Source organism: Stegodyphus dumicola, chromosome 6 (assembly GCF_044657685.1).
Source record: "Stegodyphus dumicola isolate Sdum_Otavi_A_Nest chromosome 6, ASM4465768v1".
Classification (NCBI taxonomy): Eukaryota; Metazoa; Arthropoda; class Arachnida; order Araneae; family Eresidae; genus Stegodyphus; species Stegodyphus dumicola.
The window spans coordinates 190,268,301-190,290,261 of NC_140773.1; the positions used below are offsets into that span (position 1 = coordinate 190,268,301).

At 35.1% G+C, this 21,961-nt stretch overlaps 1 protein-coding gene across 2 annotated transcripts; it reads right to left on the bottom strand.

Moving 5' to 3' along the window:
* Positions 1–737: 737 nt before the first annotated feature.
* Positions 738–5,892, bottom strand: LOC146996913 (uncharacterized). 2 transcript variants are annotated; one of them, XM_085819278.1, is made up of 2 exons: positions 5,652–5,892; positions 738–4,951 (listed from the first exon to the last, which is right to left on the bottom strand). In XM_085819278.1, the coding sequence occupies exon 2, from the start codon at positions 4,586–4,588 to the stop codon at positions 3,833–3,835; it is 756 nt and encodes a 251-aa protein (XP_085675404.1). In that variant the 5' UTR covers positions 4,589–4,951; positions 5,652–5,892; the 3' UTR covers positions 738–3,832. Both variants share the same exon structure in this region, with proteins under 2 accessions (XP_085675404.1, XP_085675405.1).
* Positions 5,893–21,961: the final 16,069 nt, after the last annotated feature.

Sequence of the window (21,961 nt, forward strand, 5' to 3'; positions counted from 1 at the left end):
AGTGGTCCATGAAGTTCTAAAGGTTGGCGACCGCTGATCCAACACCTCCTTATAGAAGGAAGCCGGGACACTGGATTGTGACGTCACGCGTAGTCGTCTATGTCGAAACCCCGAGAGAGCAACGAAACAAAACAGGCTGCGCGCTAGTGCCGTACTTAACGTTGATTTCACTATTTGATATAGATACTTGGGTGGGATTTTATTCAGAGATTCAATTATATATAATGAATAATTTAATTACTTCAAAATTTAACACAATAAAATTTGACATAAATTTAAGAATTTTTTGTTTCTTATTTCTTGACTTTAATGAATTATACTTCCTTGTAGGTTTCACAGCAGCATTTAAAAAGTTAAAAATCAGTCATACTAACTCAAAAAAGGAATTTCTGACTTTTCCCTCATAATTTAATATTGCTTTATATTTTTCTAATATTTATGAAAAAAAACCCAAATTATCTGCATACAAACTATTACTTATCATTTCATTTTTCTTCCAATCAGTAATTTGTCTTTAAAAGAAAATGGTATAAAAATGCACTAAATTTTGTCTATAATATGCTATGTGTCTTGCAAGTTTCAAATAAATTAGTATATCAGAGGTTTGCTTAGCAAATAATTCAATGTGCAATTTAAAATTATTGCTTAAATCTGTAGAACCAATAATATTAGTTGTATATGTACTTAACTGTATTGTGTTAGTTATATAGCTGAACTTGAAAATAAAGATTCACAAGTGAAAAATAAAAAAAATTTATTTACAATTTTATGCAAGCAGTCAGCATAACAACACAACACCTAAGTTATAACATACAAATAAGTTAAAACCAGCTGATCTCTTTTTATCAATAAATTATTCAAACTTTCTTGTAAAAATTGAAGCAGAAATCTCATTAAGCATATTGCCATACTATTTTGATTTGATTTTGATACTGCAAGTTCAAGTTTCTATTCGTTAAATTTCAACCCATTTTGTCTGGCAATTACAAACACCGTTATTAACTTTTTACAACAGCCAATTAATAGTTTCAAAATGTATTACGATACTGCCATAATATGGATAAATATCGGGCAAACACTTGAGAAGACCGTCCATTACCATTTAAAACACTTCAGGTGCACAAATGATATTAAATTTTATACGATGGCTATTATTATTTATGAAGCATATAAAGATACATTCAACAGCAAATGGATGTCAGCATCACCAGTATATGTAAAAACATTTATTGATGTTGTGTAAAGGAAGTGATTATCAGTTAATGTTTCAAATATAGAAAATAATAAAAATGTTTTACCTATGCACCAGTATCCAATTTCACTACATGCAACACAATTTTGTTGTAATTTTTCCAAGCTAAAATCGTGATCTTCTAAGTTACTCGCTATCAGGCTTGTTTAATTTAAGCAAAGAATATATCAAAATGATTTGTCCAGAAAGCCACCAGTCTTAATTATGGGACACCGGTAATTTCAAAATGCACATGAAAATCACAGGTTTGTGAAATGAGTGCTCCTAATCAGAGACACCCTTTATTCAGCCAATTCCCAGAATAATAGTAGGAGTTATTACAAACCTGTTATTTTGTCGCCATGCTGAAACACATAACTGTTATCTTGATAAAGTAATTTATCATATGGTAACATGAAATACTCAATGAATTATACTCAAATGATATAAGTAATGGCCACTTAAAGACACAACATAGACCCTTTTTTACACAACAACAAATTAAAGACAAGGAAATGAATTTTTCAATATTTTTAAGTGTAAAACAGTCAGTACATGCCCATATAAAAAATATAAATTATAATGACCCATTCTCAGTATAAAAGCAGCAGTTACCATAAACTTGTCATCTTGTAAGCATGCTGAAACACAACTTTTATCATGAGAAAGCATTTTACAGTATGTTAACACCAAATGATAACCACTTACTAAACATTAAGTGGTAGCCATTTAAATACAACCCAGATACCATTTTATGCAGCAAACACTCAACAGCACGAAAATGAATTTTTCAATATTATCATCTTTCAAGTGCTCTGAATATAAAACAGTCAGTGCATGTCCATATGAACAAAATTATAATGACCCATTCCCAGTATAATAGCAGCAGCTATTATAAACATACAATTTTCTAATCATGCTGGAAACATATAACTGTTACCTCGATAAAACATTTTACCATATGTTAACACAAAAATTATATCAAAATGATAAGAGTAGTGGCCACTTAAAACATAACCCAGACACATTTTTATGCGATGACAAATTAAAGGCAAGGAAATTCCTTCTTCAATATTTCAAGTCATAGAGTGGATATATATATAAATACATTTATATACGTTTGGTGTGGCCGATTGCAACCAAAATACGAGGTGCACATATACATGTTATAGCAGTCCTATATATAAAATTTCAACGTTCTGAGGCTACTCGTTTTTGAGTTATGCGAGATATGTACGTACGCACGAACGTACGTACATACGTTCGTACAGAGGCCACGAAAAATTCTCTTCAGAATTAATTTTAGTTTAAGTTTTTTTAAGCAGTTTTATAATTTTTTTGAAGGAAAAGAGTATTTTATTCTGTCCTTACGTACAGATATGGTGCAAAAACATCGTTAAATTGCATTCGATAGCGGTCAAAATGGATATTTTCGGTGAAATATGCTGCCTGAAACTTTTCGCGATTACAATACTTCCTTTTTACTTCGTACAAGGAAGTAAAAAGGACATGCCTTCTTCAATATTTCAAGTCATCTAAATATAAAACAGTCAGTATATGTTCATATCAACAAAATTATAATGACCCATTACCAGTATAACAGTGGCAGTTATTATATACATATCATTCGGTAAGCATGCTGAAACATAACTTTTATCAGGAGAAAGCATTTTACCATATGTCAACACCAAACTTATACCCAAATGATAAAAGTAGTGGCTGCGCTAAAACACAAACCGAGACACGCAATGACAATTTAAAGGCAAGGAAATGCCTTCTTCAATATTTCAAGTCATCTGAATGTTAAACAGTCAGTATCTGTCCATATCAACAAAAGTATAATGACCCATTACCAGTATAACAGTGGCAGTTATTATATACATATCATTTTGTACCCATGCTGAAACATATCACTTTTATCAGGAGAAAGCATTTTACCATATGTTAACACCAAACTTATATCCAAATAATAAAAGTAGTGGCCGCACTAAAACACAAACCGAGACACTTTTTTACGCGATGAGAAATTAAAAAAAGGACATGCCTTCTTCAATATTTCAAGTCATCTGAATGTAAAACAGTCAATATCTGTCCATATCAACAAAAGTATAATGACCCATTACCAGTATAACAGTGGCAGTTATTATATACATAACATTTTGTAAGCATTTTGAAACATATAGCTGTTACTTTGATAAAGTATTTTATCATGTTAACACCAAAATTATACCCAAATGATAAAAGTAGTGGCCACATAAAAACATAACGCAGACACTTTTTTACACAACAAATTAAGGGCAAGGAAATGAATTTTTCAATATTTCAAGTCAATTATAATGATAAAGAATCTTACCATATGTTAACACTAATTTGATATCCACATTAATAATAAGGACCACTTAAAATACAACCCAGACACTTATTTACATAGATGCATAGAAATGAATTTTTCGTTACTATTACTTTTCAAGTGATCTCAAGGTTAAACAGACAGCATACATGAGTAGAAAAAAAAATAATAAGGAATTCACAATAATGTGTAACAGTAACTGTTAGATGCGAAAATATTTTTTCAACAGAAATAAATCTGAACTAACATCACTAGGCTTTGCAATTAATTTGCAATGGTAATATATGTGCCACATCCTTGAAAGGTGATAATAAGCTACGTATCATAAAAACATAAGCACTTGTAGCAGCTTTTTCACAGTTGTAGGCCATGCCACACAAATTTCCTCCTTTAAAATCGAAACATGAATTTAAATGCACTTCATCCATCATAATAATTACAGTTTTATCATTTTCTTCTAAATCCTTGCATCTTTGTTTAACATATCCTAAAAAGTCATCATTAAATTGCTCAGTAATAGGATTAAGAGAAAACGTTGAACAAATTCTACGAATAGTACGTGGATGGGGAATAGAAATGTAACCTGAATGTCGTAAAAACTTGTATGCATGCGGTGAGATCGAGTTTAACAAACTGCAAAAAATAAGTAAATCTGGAGTATATCGATACTTCTCTTTCTTTACATTTAGTTTATTTACTTGCTCTGAAAGGAAGTTCAGTTCAGTTTCTTTTTCAGGTAACACTCTTTTCAATTCTGAAAGCATATCATCCACAATTTGTATAGAATTCTTAATATATTCTTCATTTTGTAAGTTATGAGATAGACTTTCAACTTCCTTTAGTACTTCTAGAAACATATTTACATTACTAATTTTTAGAGGGAAAACAAATTTACCAATAGATTTTATAGCGATGTTTTTAATATAAACACATACTGTTAAATCCTCATTTATTACTACCGATTTCTGAATTTCTGGAGCTGGGTCACTTAAAATATCAAGTAACATAGTTGAATTTTCAGTATGTACAGTTGTCCAAAATGTTTCTAAAATCTGATGTTCTAGGCAATTATTGAATTCAATTAAACTTTCAAATGATCGTTCATTATCATACCGTTCTTACATTTTCAAACTTTCTTCTATCGCTTTCTCCAGGTATTTCTCTTCTAAACGAGCTTTCTTCTTTTCTGGTGACATTCTCGATACAGAATTTGATGACATGTAGGATGGGCCATCAGGGAACTGAGAAGGTATGCATCCTTTTTTCAAACGTGGCCTAGAAATTGGGGCTTTAATTAACTTCGCTGATTTCTCATCATACATTTCGATTTCTCGTATTATTTCATCTGATCGAAAATGTAATTCACATACCTATAAAAGAAAATATTCAAAAATCAACTTGTTGTGAGTACAAAAGTTAGATGCATGTTAATATTTAGTAACAGAAGTCAATAAGCCCTATGATTTAAATAAATAATTTGATACATAAATACGAATTAAAAAACCAGTAATATCATTTCAATTACGTGTATAATTTAAGTAATTTGTAAAATCTGGAATGCTCATCATAATGATTACAGCTTTATTTACATTTAAAGAAAATTATATATTTGAGATAATTGTTTACAACAAACACTGGTTACCAAATACAAATAATTACCTTGAATACATCATACCAAACTTTCATATATCATTACAAAAATTTTAAAATGAAACCTATTATGATTACTTAGTAGTTCCTTGTCATATAAATTATGATAAATTTGGAATAACTACAGAATCTGCCTGCACAGTATACTAGAAAGCATTTACAAATTATTGGCATTTATGTAACTACTAAATTTAGAATTATTCCTGTTATATGGAACTTTATTTCATTCATAAAACTTTGAAGGAAAATATTTTTTTGAAATGATTAAAACAGGCAAGATTAAAATCTTTCAAACATAAAACTTCTTACCCACAGATCAAAATCTAATATCGTAAGCATAAACATCACATACCTATCAATAAAAGTAATAAAAAAATGTAAAGATACAAAACATAAAAAATGCAGTAAAATTGAACTTACTGTGGTATGTTTAGTAGGTTGAAAGCCATCTTTTCTTCGTAGACTCCTTATCCATTTCATCCGGAGTTCAGTCTCATTTGGAAACTTGAATACAGCCACTTTTGGTCCGTTTTTATAATTACCACGACATGTGGCTACAGCACATTTATGAGGCATCGTATGAAATTATAAAAGCACGAGACAATACAAAAACTCTGTCGCTAACGCAAATAACCGCTCCACGTTCGTCGCTCTTGGCTCAACTACGGGGCTTTGATTTTGTTTGAAGGAGCGATGTGAGTCAGAGACGACTACCTGTGACGTCAGAGCTTCCCCTCGCTTCAGTGTCCCGGCTTCCTTCTATAAGGAGGTGTTGGCTGATCTAGACAGCCCACCAATACAACCAAACAAAACTAAATCAAGTTTTTCAAACAGAGAATTAAATACGTTAAATCAAAATTTTACTTTTAAGATAAAAAGATTAACAAACCAAAAAATTAAGTAAAACAATTACAGCTCAAATCAACTTTTAAATAACCACTTTTACAGAACTAATCTTTTGATTAATAATAATCAAATTAGGTAACAGTTTTACAACAACTCTGACTGTTTCCTTTCAGCGGCAGCCCGTATTCTATATTTAATGGTCCTACCAGCGGCCAAGCGGTAAAATCCGCTAAACCCCGGTAGTTCTGTCTGAGGTACAGACTGGCCTTCATGGGCGTTTTCGTGATTTTTCTCATGTCCAGCGTGGATATGAGACAGTTTTTCTTAAAACATGCACCACGGGGCATCCTTTCCTTTCTGTACAACGCCTAATGGGGGAACAGGAAAAAATAAATAAAAAGAAATGGCCTCACCAGTGGCCGAATCGTCAAGATGACTGAATAGTGGTAGTTCGACCTGGCTTGGATTTAAACCTCGGAAAACAGCTTTGCTGTATGATTGGTTTTAGCGATTTTCCCTATATGTGACGTAAATGCGAGTCAATTTCCCTTAAGAAGACTTCTACGAAAGCATCCCTTTTCTTAAGCAGATAGCCCTCATGACTTTTCCATATTCAAATAATCTAATCTAACCTATCTTTATACAATGAATAGAGAGTGATGAGAAGCTCAAAGGATGGCCGGTCCCCCTAGAATGGAAAAACGAATGATGGCAAGAGTTGGAGGATTAGAAACGCTCTTGCTTGAATCCGAGGGTAAGCTCACCTTAGATGTGCGACTCGCCTAAGAAGGGTGGCTCAGGTTCTTAATTATATAGCTTTTGGTGTGTATCTTTTCCAAATAATAAAAAAATGGCACATAAATAATTTCTTAATATAGAATGGATTTTATGTTTTATCAAACCCTACCTATTTTTGTGTTTATTAAAAAATTTAACTTAATTATTAATTTAATTAATTAAAGGAGAATGGGCGAGAGCAACAGTTTTAAGTTTTTGGCCCCACTTCGGAAAAATATGTGTTGCCAAATTTTCATACATCCGAATGATGCACACAAAACAGCTGTATATACTCCTTTTAGTCTATTTGAAAGTTCGAGGATGCAGTTTGGTCTTTGTAATGCTCCCTCAACTTTTGAAAGGTTTATCGATAGTCACTAGGGGCTTATTATTTGTTTACGCGTTTGTTGACGATTTACTTGTGGCTTCTAATAATTCAGAGAATTAAATACGTTAAATCAAAATTTTACCTTTAAGATAAAAAGATTAACAAACCAAAAAATTAAGTAAAACAATTACAGCTCAAATCAACTTTTAAATAACCACTTTTACAGAACTAATCTTTTGATTAATAATAATCAAATTAGGTAACAGTTTTACAACAATTCTAACCGTTTCCTTTCAGCGATTCCGCGGATAATCGGGAGTGTACTGTACATAAAATCATTATTATAATTTGACATTTACCATATACATCAACATTATAACTCAAAACAATGCAATATAACATTTCAGTTACATAATGACATTTTATGTGAACCACATTCAATACTACACAAAAACGATAAAGACAATACTCATTTTTGTATTGGTAAGACACATAATTTGGTAATTGGTCGTTTGAAAGTTCCAGTTTGAGTTTTTACATTGCACACGCGAACCTTTCCATCTTTACCATAAAATACTTCTATTATACGACCAACTGCCCAATTACAACAAGGCAAATTATCTTTAATTAAGACCATGTCTCCAACTTGTATATTGTTTTTAGAGCTTTGCATTTAGATCGTTTTGTAAATGACTTAAATAATTGGAGTTCCATTTTTTCCAGATAATTTGTACTAATCTTGTGATCTGTTGCCACAATTTTAACCTGTTAATGTTGACTTCCGTGATATCTGGCTCAATCGAATTAATTGCTATACCAATTAAAAATGCCCAGGTGTTAGAACTTCTAACTCATCAATTTCTGAAGACAAGGGTGTTAATGGTCGGGAATTTAAAATTCTTTCAATCTGAATAATAACTGTTAAAAATTGTTCTGAGGTCAATTTTGCATTTTATACGACACGTTTGAAGTGGCACTTAAAAGATTTAACTCCAGCCTTCCAGAGGCCTCCAAAATTGGGTGCTCTGGGAGGGAGAAGTTTCCATTCGATATTCTCAGAGCTCAAATAACCAGCTAAAAGCTCATCTTGTTCGTTCACTAGTTTATTTAACCTCTTTAATTCCGCATTTGCACCTACAAAATTAGTAGCGTTATCACTAAAGAGTGTAGAACTTTTACCTCTTCGTGCAAAGAAACGTTTCAAGGTAACTATTAATGCTTCAGATGTAAGGTCTGCTATCAGTTCTAAATGAATGGCCTTAGTAACCATACAAATGAATATACACACATAAACTTTCTGATGTATACCTTTTCTCTGGTTTTTGTACTTAATTAAGAATGGGCCACAGAGGTCAACTCCAGTACAATTAAGTGTAAGAATAGCTGTAATTCTTTCCTTGGGTAAATCATCCATGATTTGCTGAGCTACAATGGGATTAGCTCTAAAACATGTTTTATACAATTTTTACAATTTTTCTACAAATATTTCTACCACTTACAACCGAAAAGTTTTGTCTTATATGATATAACAAAGATTGCGGACCCATATGCAAATATTTTAAATGATAGTAATTAACTATTAACTCTGTTAATTTATGTTTAGAAGGCAGAATAATAGGAAATTTTTTCTCGTAAGTTAAATTACTATTTCTTAATCTACGTCCAACTCTCAACAGTCCATTACTGTCAATGAAAGGGTTAAGATTTTTAATAGAACTATCTCTTGGAACAAGACCTGATTTTTTAAAACCATTTATCTCATTTATAAAATACTCACCCTGCACTAATTTTAATAAAGCTTCTTCAGCAGCTCTCAATTCTCCCACTTGTAAATAACCTACCTTCTTTTGTTCTTGCTTACAATTTTTACAAAACCTAAAACAAAAACTTATAATACGAATTAATTTTAAATACTTATTACTGCAATTCAATAAATCATTAACAAAATTATTCACATTTAGATTTAAACATGTTGATAATTCAGAATCAGCAAAGGTTTTAAGTTCATTACTGTCCTTTTCAGTAATTGCTTCAGGTATAACTCTTATAGGGTACTCATCCTTCATTAAAAAGTCAGGCCCGTTCCACCACAGTTGACTTAGTTGCAGTCTTTTGGCAGCCAAACTTCTAGATATGAGATCTGATGGGTTTTCTTCGGAAGCGATATGATGCCACTGCGCAATTTCAGTCAGTTCTTGTATCTTTGAAATCCGGTTTGCAACAAATGTCTTGAGCAGATGTGGGTTTTTTGATCCATGACAGCACAATCATAGAATCGGTCCAAAGGTGAATAGCAGTAAGGTCCAATTTTAACGATGATTTCACTCGATGCATTAGTTTAGCTAATAGCACTGATGCGCAAAGCTCAAGTCTTGGGATTGTAGTCTTCTTTAGAGGGGACACACGTGATTTACTGCACGCCAACCTCACTGATGTATGGTTTGTTGCTGATGTGGCTTTACAGTAGATAACTGCTCCATAGGCGACCTCTGAGGCATCATGTAACTCAATCTTGGTTGTATCTGGTAATAAAATACATCTATGGACTAAATATGTGTCCAATTTTAATTAATGTTGTTAATTAACTGCAAGGTAGTGAAGAATTCTTTCGATTCTTTAGCCTCCTTTTCTGGAAGAACATCATTCCAGTTCAATTTTAATAGCCATAATTTCTGCATAAATATTTTTGCTATAATTATAACTGGGGAAACTATACCCAATGGGTCAAAGATGCAAGATATGAGGGATAACACTTACCGTTTTGTAACCTTTGTGTTGTCTTCGATTTTAACGTTGAAGCTGAAACAATCTTTTTTTTTTGACTTCCATAAAATACCCAATGCTTTAGATTCTTCTGATTTACCAAAGGGATATGTTTGTCGTTTGTTTGATATAGTTCAGTAGCATTACTACACCACTTATGGAGTAACATACCACCACTCTTCAAAAATGCCTATTAACTGATTTTGAAGTTCTAACCCAGAACCTAGCCACTCAGCTCCAGATAGAATATCGTCCATGTACATGTCTTCTCTCAGTACAGGTGCTGCTAAAGGAAATTTATCTCCTTCGTCCTTTGACAGCTGTACAAGTGTTCTCATTGCTAAAAATGGTATACTCACAGTTCCATAGGTAACGGTGGTTAGCTCAAAGTTTTTAACTGGCTTATCAATGTATGCTTCTTTCCATAAAATCCTTTGCAACTTCCCCTGATTTGGATGGATAGAAATAGCTCGATACGTCTTTTGTATATCTGCAGTGAAAGCAAAAATATAGTTCCTGAATCTCAGCATATTTGAGAATAAATCATCTTGTATCATACCACCATTATACTGTATAGAATTGAGAGAGTTTCCTTTGGGTGTCAAAGAAGAAGCATTAAATACTACCCTCAAGGCAGTCGGCTTACTTTTCTTTTCTCTCCTATATACTCCAATATGAGGAATGTAATATGATCCTTGTTCTTCCTCGCTTTCACTCACCTCAACCATATGTCCTAACTATTGATATTCTTTTAAAAAGTCTGGATATAATTTTAAATATTCGGGATTCTTTACTAAGCGTTTCCATAAGGAATTTAATTTACTCGTTGCAATTTCTTTAGAACTTCCTAAAGTGTCCGGATCCTCCTTTAATGGCATTTTAACAATTTACCTACTGGTTTTGTCTCGTGTATAATTTTCTACAAAACGTTTCTCACAAATTAAAGATTCTTTGTTTTTGGGTTTATCAGTTTCAATATTCTCTAATTCTCAAAATTTTGTAAGATTTTTATCTAAGTTGTCTTCTTCTTTTATCAACCCACAATGAATCCTGTTTTAAGTCTCTGTTCGAATACTTCCAGGCACGATAAAACCAAAAACTGTATCTTGAAAAAATAAGATCAGGATTATTCATTCGAATTTGACTCGGTTTCAAAAGTTCATAAAAAACTCCCTGCTCCCAACAGTATATCTACCCTTTCTGGAGCATTAAATCCTTCATCTGCTAATTTTAAATTAGAAATATCTTGCATTGAAATTTTAATTTTGCGCGAAGGTGTTAATTACAGCAGTTATTTTTGGAATTTTTTGGAATTATTAAGTCCAAATTCTTTTTAAAAGTTCCTTCTTTATTGCATAACGAAGCATTGCTTTATTGTCAAAGTAGCATCATTTATTCCCGAAACAGAAATGTTTGTTTTTTCTTTCGCTAACTGCACGTGACACGTGACAAAAAGTTCGACATACTGCCGCCATCCAGCAGACACTTCACCCTGTGCTTTCTTCCCTCGTTATCAATTAAAAAAACATACGATGGTTGAAAGCAAAACTGTATTTTGTTTATTCGAATAATTGCTAATAAATGTTTTTTGAACGAACTCCTGCGCATTAACATTCAAGGTCGATGGGTCATCTTGTTTGGGAATGTTGCACTTAGATACATTTGTTTTGTTTTTATTTTGTTCCGATGAAGAACATTCTTTCTCATTTACGATATTTGTTTTCGGAAAATGAATAGTTTCGTGGTGCTGTTTTTCACAAAAACAAGAATATTTCGATGGGCAATTTGATACTTAATGCATATGTAGACAGTTAAAACATAATTTGTTAGATTTCACAACTTGTACTCTTTTTTGTACCGGTAATTTTAAATACGATGGGAATTTTGCCAAACCGTGGTTCTCATGGCATAAAATACAGTTCTCTGTTTTAACATCTGACAAAAACACTTTAGCCACACTCTTTGAGCTGTTATACTTAACGATTAACGTGAGAATTCTCAATAAGAGGTTTTCCTCGTGACGTGAAATATAAATCTATTTCTTTACCTAACTCACTAGGTGAAAACCATGAATAACCTTTTTCTTCACTGCAATGTGAGAAGCTGTTTCCGTACCTAAAGATTGGTATAACCTGTCTGAAACTATCAGTTGTTTGAAGGTCTCGAAGTCAGTTGCATTCCTTAATTTTAAATAATAATCCCAGGTAGTTACTAAGCGTGAAGCGAAATGTACATGAGTTTCATGTGGTTGTTTAACAGTTTTTCTTAAGTTTTCTAAACACGAATATGGTGTTGGCTGAAACTCCTTGAGAGCTACTACTTTTACTTTTTCATAATTCGCGAAATCCTTATCATGTAAATAGGTTATTATATTAGAAGCTTTGTCTCCTAACAAATTTAACAGAATTTCTGCTTTAAAGTCCTCCGACAGATTTTTTGTAATAAACTCTCGTTCTAATGATGAAAAGAAAAATCCCCAACTCTCAGGCCGAATAGGAATTTTTCCAGTTGAGGTCCTGATACTCTTTATTAATTGATCTAGTGACTATTGGTTTTGTTTCGGTTTCGCTTACACCATCAAGTTTTGTTTCTGCTTTAAGCTTAGCCAACTCATTCTTTGATCTCTCAAGTTTTATTAACTCTACAAGTTTTTGCTGTTTTTGCTCTTCTTGTTTCCTATTTTCGATAATAGAGTTTGCTATCTCTTTTACTAAATCTTGTTTAGTTTTAAAAATTTCACTATTTTCAATAACATCAGTTAAATCTGCTATAGTCATTTTTTCGTCAACATTTAGATTTATTTCTAAGGCAATAAGCCTTAAATCTTCTTTTTTAGCACCCTTAAATAACATTGTTATTCATAACAGAACAAAGCACAGAATGTACAGAGTTAACAAGAGAGGAATCACTTACCTCTGCAGTGATTCACTTTTGATGAATATCCTTATCCAAAATCAGCGATATTCGTTGAATAGAACAAGCTGGGAATACTGACAGACACAAACACTCCTGCGTTCTCAAAAACGAAACACTATATATTCACCGACAAATCTCAATCTCCGGCCAGATATGTTTGGATCCCATCTCAAATAAAACATACAATAATAAATTCGCTGGGTCTTACTTTATTAATTCTCATGATTAATTACAATCACTCATTAACTCATAGCTGTGACCAACCCTAGTACACCGTCGATGGCAATTCTCAAACTCTCTAATCATCATTACAGATGCGCATGCGCGGATTACATTACAGGTGCGCAGGCGCGAACAATTTCCCTCACCAGGATATTTGTCTGTATTACGACATGCCACCAAAACATCCCCGTCCTTTTGTTCCACAATGCGTGAGGTTAGGAGTTTCCAAAACTTTACATTTTTTCTCTTATTAACGGTATTATATCAGCCTGCCCCGATTTAATCGTTTAACGTTTTCTATGGCCAGGCATGCGAAAAGAAATAAAATTTTTGTGCGCAGCTGTGATAAATGTCAACGAGTTAAAATCACTGAATGTACCAAATCTTCCATTGTCACATTTTCTGAACCTAGTGCTCCTTTCGGCCTGATACATATAAATTTTGTAGGCCCTTTCCCTCCATCTGATGGAAAACAATTTTGCATGGCTATCATAGATTGGCTAGTTCACAAAGACGGCTGGAAGTTATTTCATCAACCGGCATGACAGCGAAAAAAGCCGCTCTTAGCTTGATACATGACTGGATATCCAGATTTAAATGCTCAGTTACATTTGCATCTTACCAGAGTAAAAAGTTTGAAGTGCAACAGGATTCGAATCTCTGCATGTCACCCTCAATAAAATTGAATTATTGAACGCTTTCATCGGCATCTTAAAATAGCCCTTAAAGCACATAATACAGCACAATGGACAGAAATTTTTACACCTGTTCTCTGAGGCATATGCTCAGTCATCCTACATTAAAATTACCTTCGATCCAGTAACCGGTAATGCCACACACCAGATCTAAAATTCTGCTTAATTCAACAGTTAATTTTATACAATGAGGTCCTTACATCTTAATTCTCCTGCCCTACATGGTATTCCCAAAATTATCATCAATCCCTCATTAAAAATTTGTTCTCGTACATTTTTATGATCTAAAAAAATTAATTCTCCACTGAAACCACCTTGTATTGGACCTCATTTAGTCGTTAACAGAAATAATAAGAATTTTATTATTGATGTAAAAGGGAAACATACTACAGTTTAAATTGATTAAATTGAATTCAATCAATTGAAAGTTTCAATAAAACCTGCTTACCACCTGCCGGATCAGATAACTCATTTTCCGTCTTCCCCTCTTCCGGTTTCTTCTTTTCTTTCCAGCTCTTTTCCCAAGCTGCTCTTCTTAGGTGGGCACGGAACACGGGTTCCTGGGCAGGAGTCCTATCCCAGGCTAACAAGATATGTGCTAAACGTAGCTTGAAAACATAACGTATAAAGAATATACGTAGGTAAGTTGAAAAATAAGTTTCCCCTGTCGACTGTGGTCAGAGTTGTGTATGAAAGTCAAAAAATAGAATGAGACATTAAAGATATGACATACCTTTATTTTTCCACATAGGTACCAAGTACATTGAGACATTTGTCATAACGCTTGATAAGCTTCAAAAAGCCCTCCAGGAAAAAATCAGGGCTTTGCATATGGAAGAAGCGTTGAACGGCTTGTTTCACTTCAGTATTGCTTCCAAAGCGCCTTTCCCCGAGATTTTTCTTCAAAGCCGGAAACAGATGGAAGTCGCTTGGTGCGAGATCAGGACTGTATGGCGGATGGTGTAGGCGCTCCCAACCAAGAGTTGCAATATGGTTTTGCGTTGCCGTCGCCGAATGTGGCCTGGCATTGTCATCCAACAGCAGAACGCCAGATGTGAGAAGGTCAGGCCGCTTTTTCCGTATCGCCTCTTTCAATTTCAACAGGGTGTCACAGTAGCGCGTGGCATTGATGGTTCCAACCTCCAAAAAGTCCAGCAACAAAACTCCTTGGGCGTCCCAGAAAACTGTGAGGAGCACTTTACCTGCAGAGGGAGTTGTCTTGAACTTCTTTCGGACAGGTGATGACGGATGTTTCCACTCCATAGATGCGGCCTTCGGTTCTGGCGTGAAATGGTGGACCCACGTTTCATCCTCCGTCACAATCCGAAACAGAAAGTCATTGCCATCTTCATAGTAACGCACGAGATGTTCCAGGCGGATCCCCATGCGTTGTTCCTTGTGTGTCGAGGTCAATTGTCGGGGCACCCATCGTGCTCACACTTTTCTGTATCGAAGAATGCTTCTTCCATATGCAAAGCCCTGATTTTTTCCTGGAGGGCTTTTTGAAGCTTATCAAGCGATATGACAAATGTCTCAATGTACTTGGTACCTATGTGGAAAAATAAAGGTATGTCATATCTTTAATGTCTCATTCTATTTTTTGACTTTCATACACAACTCTGACCACAGTCGACAGGGGAAACTTATTTTTCAACTTAACCTCGTAATAACGTGTAATAAGCAGAATAGTCCTAGTAGGGTGAAAAAACGATTACAAATTGTTCGTAATAAACGCTATACGAAATGAAGCATGTTCGTCGATGTCGAAGCTTGTATGCAAAGCAACGAAGGAGAAGTGAGAGCTACGAGATGGGTCAAATGGTACACGTGACAGAAAGTTTAACGATTGGCTGGCGGAAGCTTAGCTATTGGCAGAAAGTAAGGAAAGCACCAGAGCACAGAAATCCTCGGGCTTTGTTCCAAATAATAACATATAAATAATAATACAAACAGAAATAATATATTATAACAGCATACTAGTCAATTGAAATTAAAGCACAACAAATGAGTACAATAATCAGTCTAATTGTCTAAGAAGGCTTCAGGCCATCTCCTGTTAATTTCATTATAAGGATTATAATGTAGCATTGGAATTGAGGGATTGTTAACCCTGTAAATTCTCTTAAAACATTTTTAGAAATGTTTGTAATAAATACAGTAATAGGTTTTTTTGCCAGGCTCTTCGTGTATAGTTGCATTACGGTAAAACTAGAGAGCACGAGCAATTTGGCGTACCGTAATGTTTTGACTAACTTGCAATCTCTGAAACGAGGCTTTACATACAAAAACCCACACGGGACATGCATAAGTAATAAATAATGGGACGCAACTTGACTTTATATATGAGTAACTTGTCAAGGAATAAACCGAGTTCCGGCGAATTAAGAGGTGAAGAGCAGCTTTACACTTCCGGAACTTATAGATTACATGTGTAATATGGAGCTTCAATGTTAACCTTTAGTCAAGTTTTACACCAAGATATGTTACTTGCTTGGACCACGGGATAGCAGTATCATACATGCAAATATTAAAGATGATAGCTCTTCGGTATGAAAACATGACCGCCACCGTTTTTTCTACGTTAATCTTTAATTTCCAGCTCTGAAGCCAGGATTCCAGTGCATTTATGTGAATTTGTAGTACATGATTAACTGAATCCAGAGATGCGTTTCGTGAGAGGATAGCAGTACTTTCTGCATACATTGTGTTGGGAACGCGGGGTATATCGTTCACATAAAGTAAGAAAATTATTGTGGCAAGGATTGATCCTTGTGGTACACCGCCTTTGATATGACGGTTTGTGGAGTATGTGTTTTTCAAGCGAACGATAAAATGTCTATCGGTGAGATAGGAATTAGCTGTATATGTAATGTAGTCTGGGAGACCCAGAATAATAAATTTGTAAGTTATTCCCTCTAGCCAAACTCGATCAAATGCGTTTGAATATCGATAAAGTGTCCACTAGTCGATTCTTGGTTGCTATCTGAGAAACCTTCAACAGCACGTAGAAGTTGGTGCACCGTTGAAAGTCGATGCCGAAACCCATGCTATTCAGGTAGAATGATGTTTCGTTCAGCAGCGAAGTTCAGTACTCGTTTGTGTATCACACATTCAGCGATCTTACTGAGACCAGGAAGCAAGCTAATTGGTGATTATGAGGCGGAGTCATCCAATGGTTTGCCTGGCTTAGGTATCGGTGAATTAACAGTTGTTTTCCAAACTTGTGTAGAATATGTTTTCTCCAGGATGAGATTTACGATGTCCGTAAATCTGCATATGATAAGCGCTCCCATATGCTTGATCATTTTATTATTGGTGCGGTCAATTACAGGGCTGTTCTTGGTTTTTCATTTGTCAATATAACTCAGAACCCCCGAGGGTTGGAATGGGGTAATGTTGCATGTGGGTGGTATTGAAACGTACTGTGTAAGTATACATGAAACAACCTGTTCTGTTTCTAAATCTAATATATTGTTTATGGTGAATTGGGAAGAATAGTGATCTGCTATGGACTCAGCGTTTTCCAGTTCAGTATATGCGATACCGTTTTGGCCTTTTAGGGACAGAATAGCAGTGTAGCATCTCTTGTATCTAGAAATCACCTCTCACAGCGAGTTATCATCATGAGATAATGACCCTAAGTACCAGTTCTCCTGTGCATAGTTTTTGGTAAAGGACCTGATTTCGTTGTGAAGTCGATTCATCGTGTCTTTATCATCAGGACATCTTGAACGTTGCCATGCACGGCGACAGGCGTTCCTTCTACGTGTATGGTCTTTAACTTCAGGGGTTTTCTATCTTTCTGAGACAGGAATTTCCTTACTGTTATTATTCAGTGCAATATGGAGTTCTTCTGTAAATGCATTAACTAAGTTATCTAACTCCTTCCCGGTTTGTATCGGGGGTTTAGAGTACTGACTGTTGTTGAGAGCTTTGGTGTGGTTACACCAATTGGGACTGATGTGCTATAACGACTAATTGAAGTGTCTATAATAACATGATTGTGATCAGATCAGGGCTTAATTTTTAAGATGAGAAGTGCCGGAGCCCTATGGAAGACCGTCAGCAAAGAGGAACAAGAGTAAATAAATAAATAAAATGACTTTTAAACTCATTAATAATTTAAAAATTAGATAGTTAATTAGTATCAAATTAATAGCTATTTAATTAATGTTTATAAATTATTATTTAATCGATAATTATTATATAATTAATTAATTATAAATTAATTGATAATTATCAGATAATTAATTATTACTTATTGAAATAATTAAAGATTGAAGTAATTAAATAATTAAAACTAAATGAAATGTAAAGAGATAAATTGAAATTTAATGGGCGATTTTTAATATAATTATATTGTTGCGTGCGTACGTGTTCGTTACGAAATGAATGCACAAGTCCGATGAAAAATGAACAAAAATTTATTATTATCACAACAAATATGATTAAATGTCCTCAAATAATTGTACAGTATCACAATATATCACAGTAGTTATCTTCTAACAACTGAAACGTTCAAGAGAACTTAATTCATAACAGCTAAAGAAAGCTAATCCGCGAATTCGTTACAGTCAACAAGAGCAGTTTTCTAAACAACAAACTAAGTAATTACTCGAAAAAAGGTTTTCCTCCTTTTATAAGATTTTAAAATCGCGTGTGAGAATTTTCGAGTACTTTCTGGAAATCAAAAACAGATATTTATTAAATGTTAAATGCACGCGCTCTTGTATTTTCAATTTTCCGGCTTAGCTTTCTTTTAATATTCGTCACGCGCTGCACTGCGCGGGAAATAAAACCATTTAATTTATAATTGAACTAACATTAGCCTTTTTTTTTTTTTTAAAATACCAAATTCGTAACACTACCCCCTTCCCAAGGGCTGCACGTCCCGAGCAGTACAATCCCTGGACAGGAAGCTAAACTTACAACTGTGACATAAATGCAATAATAAGCATTACATTACAATAATAAACAACATGAACAATAAATGCAATAAATAAAACAAATCAATTGCTATCAAATACAAATCAAATACTAAATGCAAATCAAATACTAAATACAAATCAAATCAAATACACATTTAAAAACAAAAAGGACCATGGTCTTATACTATTTACAATTATTTAAATTACGTACTATGGCCATAGTAATGAGCTAACCTGTCGTAATGAACTACTTTAGGTTTAGAGTTCGAAGACTTACGAATCCGAACCACGACGTCATTCAGCTTGTTTAGGACTTTGTACGGGCCATCCCAAGGTGACTGTAATTTCGGACGAAGTCCTTTCCGTCGAGTCGGATTCCACAACCACACCTTGTCTCCTTCGTGGAATTGATGTTCAGTAGCTCTTGTGTCGTATCGGGTCTTCATCTTCTCCGTCGCCAAGTTGACTCGCTCTCGTGCAAAGTTGTGCATCACTTCAAACCAGGCCTGGAGATCTTGAATATATTCCTCAGACGATGAAGGAGCATCCGGAGGGCGGCCAAACAATAGATCACAAGGCAGACGAAGGTCACGACCGAAGAGCATCTGTGATGGAGAATAGCCGGTAGTCTCGTGGACAGCACTGCGGTAAGCCAGTAAAAAGAGTGGTAATTTCTTGTCCCAGTCCTGTTGGTTTCTGGAAACCACTAATGAGAGGTTATTAAGGATGGTTCGATTGAACCTCTCTACCATGCCGTCCGACTGGGGATGCAATGGCGGCCGAGTAGTTTGCATAGTTCTTTGATTACTGCCAAGGCAAAATTCCTTCCCTGATCGGAATGTAACTGAAGAGGCACTCCGAACCTGGAAATCCAGAACGGTTATCCCGGTGAGACAAACCAATGTAACTGAAAAGTCGAGAGTTATTAAGAAAGGTGAAGTGGTTGCAACATGTACTCCAGTAACCAGCGTTGAAAGAAAGAGTAACATCCCAGAATCCGTGTCCTCAGAGAGCATTACATCGGAGTTATTGCAGAATGCACAATTAAACGATAAAGAGAGAAATGTGAACCAAACTTCTCTGGACGCCGCCCTGCGTTACCCTCCAGACTGTCCGGTGAGAAGATCGACATAGACGGAAAAGAAAATGTTAAGATCACGTTTGGAAGTGCCGCTTACCATCACACGGCATATGTAGCAGAGATCACTGTTTCTTGCATACTCGGATCGGACTTTCTAAGGAAATACAATTTTTCCTTGGATTTTAAAAATAACGAATTGCATTCTACATCTGAGGACATAGCGTTATTTCTAGTTAGTGATGAAGTTAAATCTGTCCATAAAATCATAGCACAAGACAATATCACAATACCGGTAAGAACAGAAATTTTACTTCCTGGATCCATAGCCGAAAACAGAAATTTCCGCTACGGCATCATAGAATATCCCAATTCTGACACCAAAAAATGTTTCGTGCGTACGGGTTTCTTACGAAATAAATGCACAAGTCCGATGAAAAATGAACAAAAATTTATTATTATCACAACAAATATGATTAAATGTCCTCAAATAATCGTACAGTATCACAATATATCACAGTAGTTATCTTCTAACTACTCAAACGTTCAAGAGAACTTAATTCAAAACAGCTAAAGAAAGCTAATCCGCGAATTCGCTAGTCAACAAGAGCAGTTTTCTAAACAACAACAAAGTAATTACTCGAACTTATTTATTTATTTATTTCTGATTCACCTCAGGTATACAACTACTTTGAGTTTTGACCTGTTCAATCTGTGCAGCCTATGAAGGCCATTCACGGTTTTTAGTACGTTAAGGTGCTACTGCACCTCGCCCGAGGGCGTGACATTAGAACAAGGTGCAATCATTCTGTGGCGAAGTCAAGCTGAATATACGAAAATTGGGAAATTAGTACTTGGAAAACAAAATCATCCAGCATTCAAGTCCAGGCATGATGCATTCGGTCAGGATAGTAGCGTAAGGTTACTGAGATAGGGTGCGCAGTCCAGCAGCGCATCAGGAGTGGAACCACAGCAGTAGGCGTGGTGAGATCACACAATAGACAGTCCTTAACACATATTAATTAATTTAGAGTCTCTAGTCTGCTTCCAGGCAAATAGCCAATTTTGGCAGTAACACAGTATTTTGTTAAATAAGGTTAGATAGAGCACAAAACACAACTTCATATGTACGCTATTTACATATTTACATCACCACCGCGCATTATGGTGAATTGACCGAGGTCTCTTTACCACGCTGTCCACCGTAGGGTCATAATTACCGAGTTCTCTTAGCGTGTGCACTGGAGAATTATCCATTTTTTCGGAGAAGTTGTGCGCCTCCATGAGGATTTGTTCAGGAATGGGCTTTATTTTCAAGTCTGCATGAATGACGCTATTTCGTACAAACCAGGGCGCGTTAGTGATGGCTCTCAAAATTTTGTTTTGGAGGACTTCTAGTTTTCTCCTATCCGTCTTATTGGCAATTGCCTACGCTGGGGCGGCGTAGAGCATAACTGGCCTAATCATAGTGAGATAGATCATGCGTTTAGCTTTTAAGCTCAATTTCGATTTCCTACCTATAACAGTATAAAGCGACATAAAAACTCCGTTTGCTTTATTTACTTGGTTGGTTACGTGCTCTTTGAAGGTGATCCTATCATCTAGCGTAACTCCCAAGTACTTTGCGGACGAGCAAACTGGAATCACATCATTCTCTATCTTGATATCCGTGTTCGTAGTGACATTTCTTCTGTAGCGACGCAATTGGACAATTTTACATTTCGCGGTATTAATTTTAATTCTCCAAAGTTGACACCAAGCAGATACTATGTTGATGTGAAACTGTAGGTTAGTAAGAGCAAGTTGGGGCTTTAAGATTCCGATAAAATCACCGTGTCGTCTGCATATTTCAGGGTTTTAGCATTCAGTGGGTTGGGTAAATCATTAACGAAAATGTTGAATAATTTTGGGCCAATAACAGACACTTGCGGGACGCCGCTGGCAATGATTTTCCTTCCGGAAAGGGAGTCTCCCTCTCTCACCTAGAAGGTTCTTCTTTTTAGGTATGAGATGATTAACTTCACAAAGCTGACAGGAAAAAGAAAGTTATTTAGCTTGTAAATCAGTCCGTGCCAGACCTTGTCGAAGGCCTTCTCAAGGTCTATGAAGCATGCTGCCACACCAGTCTTGTGGAAAAAAGCTCTCGTGGTAATCTCAACGATATTTAGTACTTGATG

Coding starts and splice junctions, on each gene's coding strand:
- LOC146996913 (XM_085819278.1), bottom strand. CDS start 4,588: ATGTTACTTGATATTTTAAGTGACCCAGCTCCAGAAATTCAGAAATCG.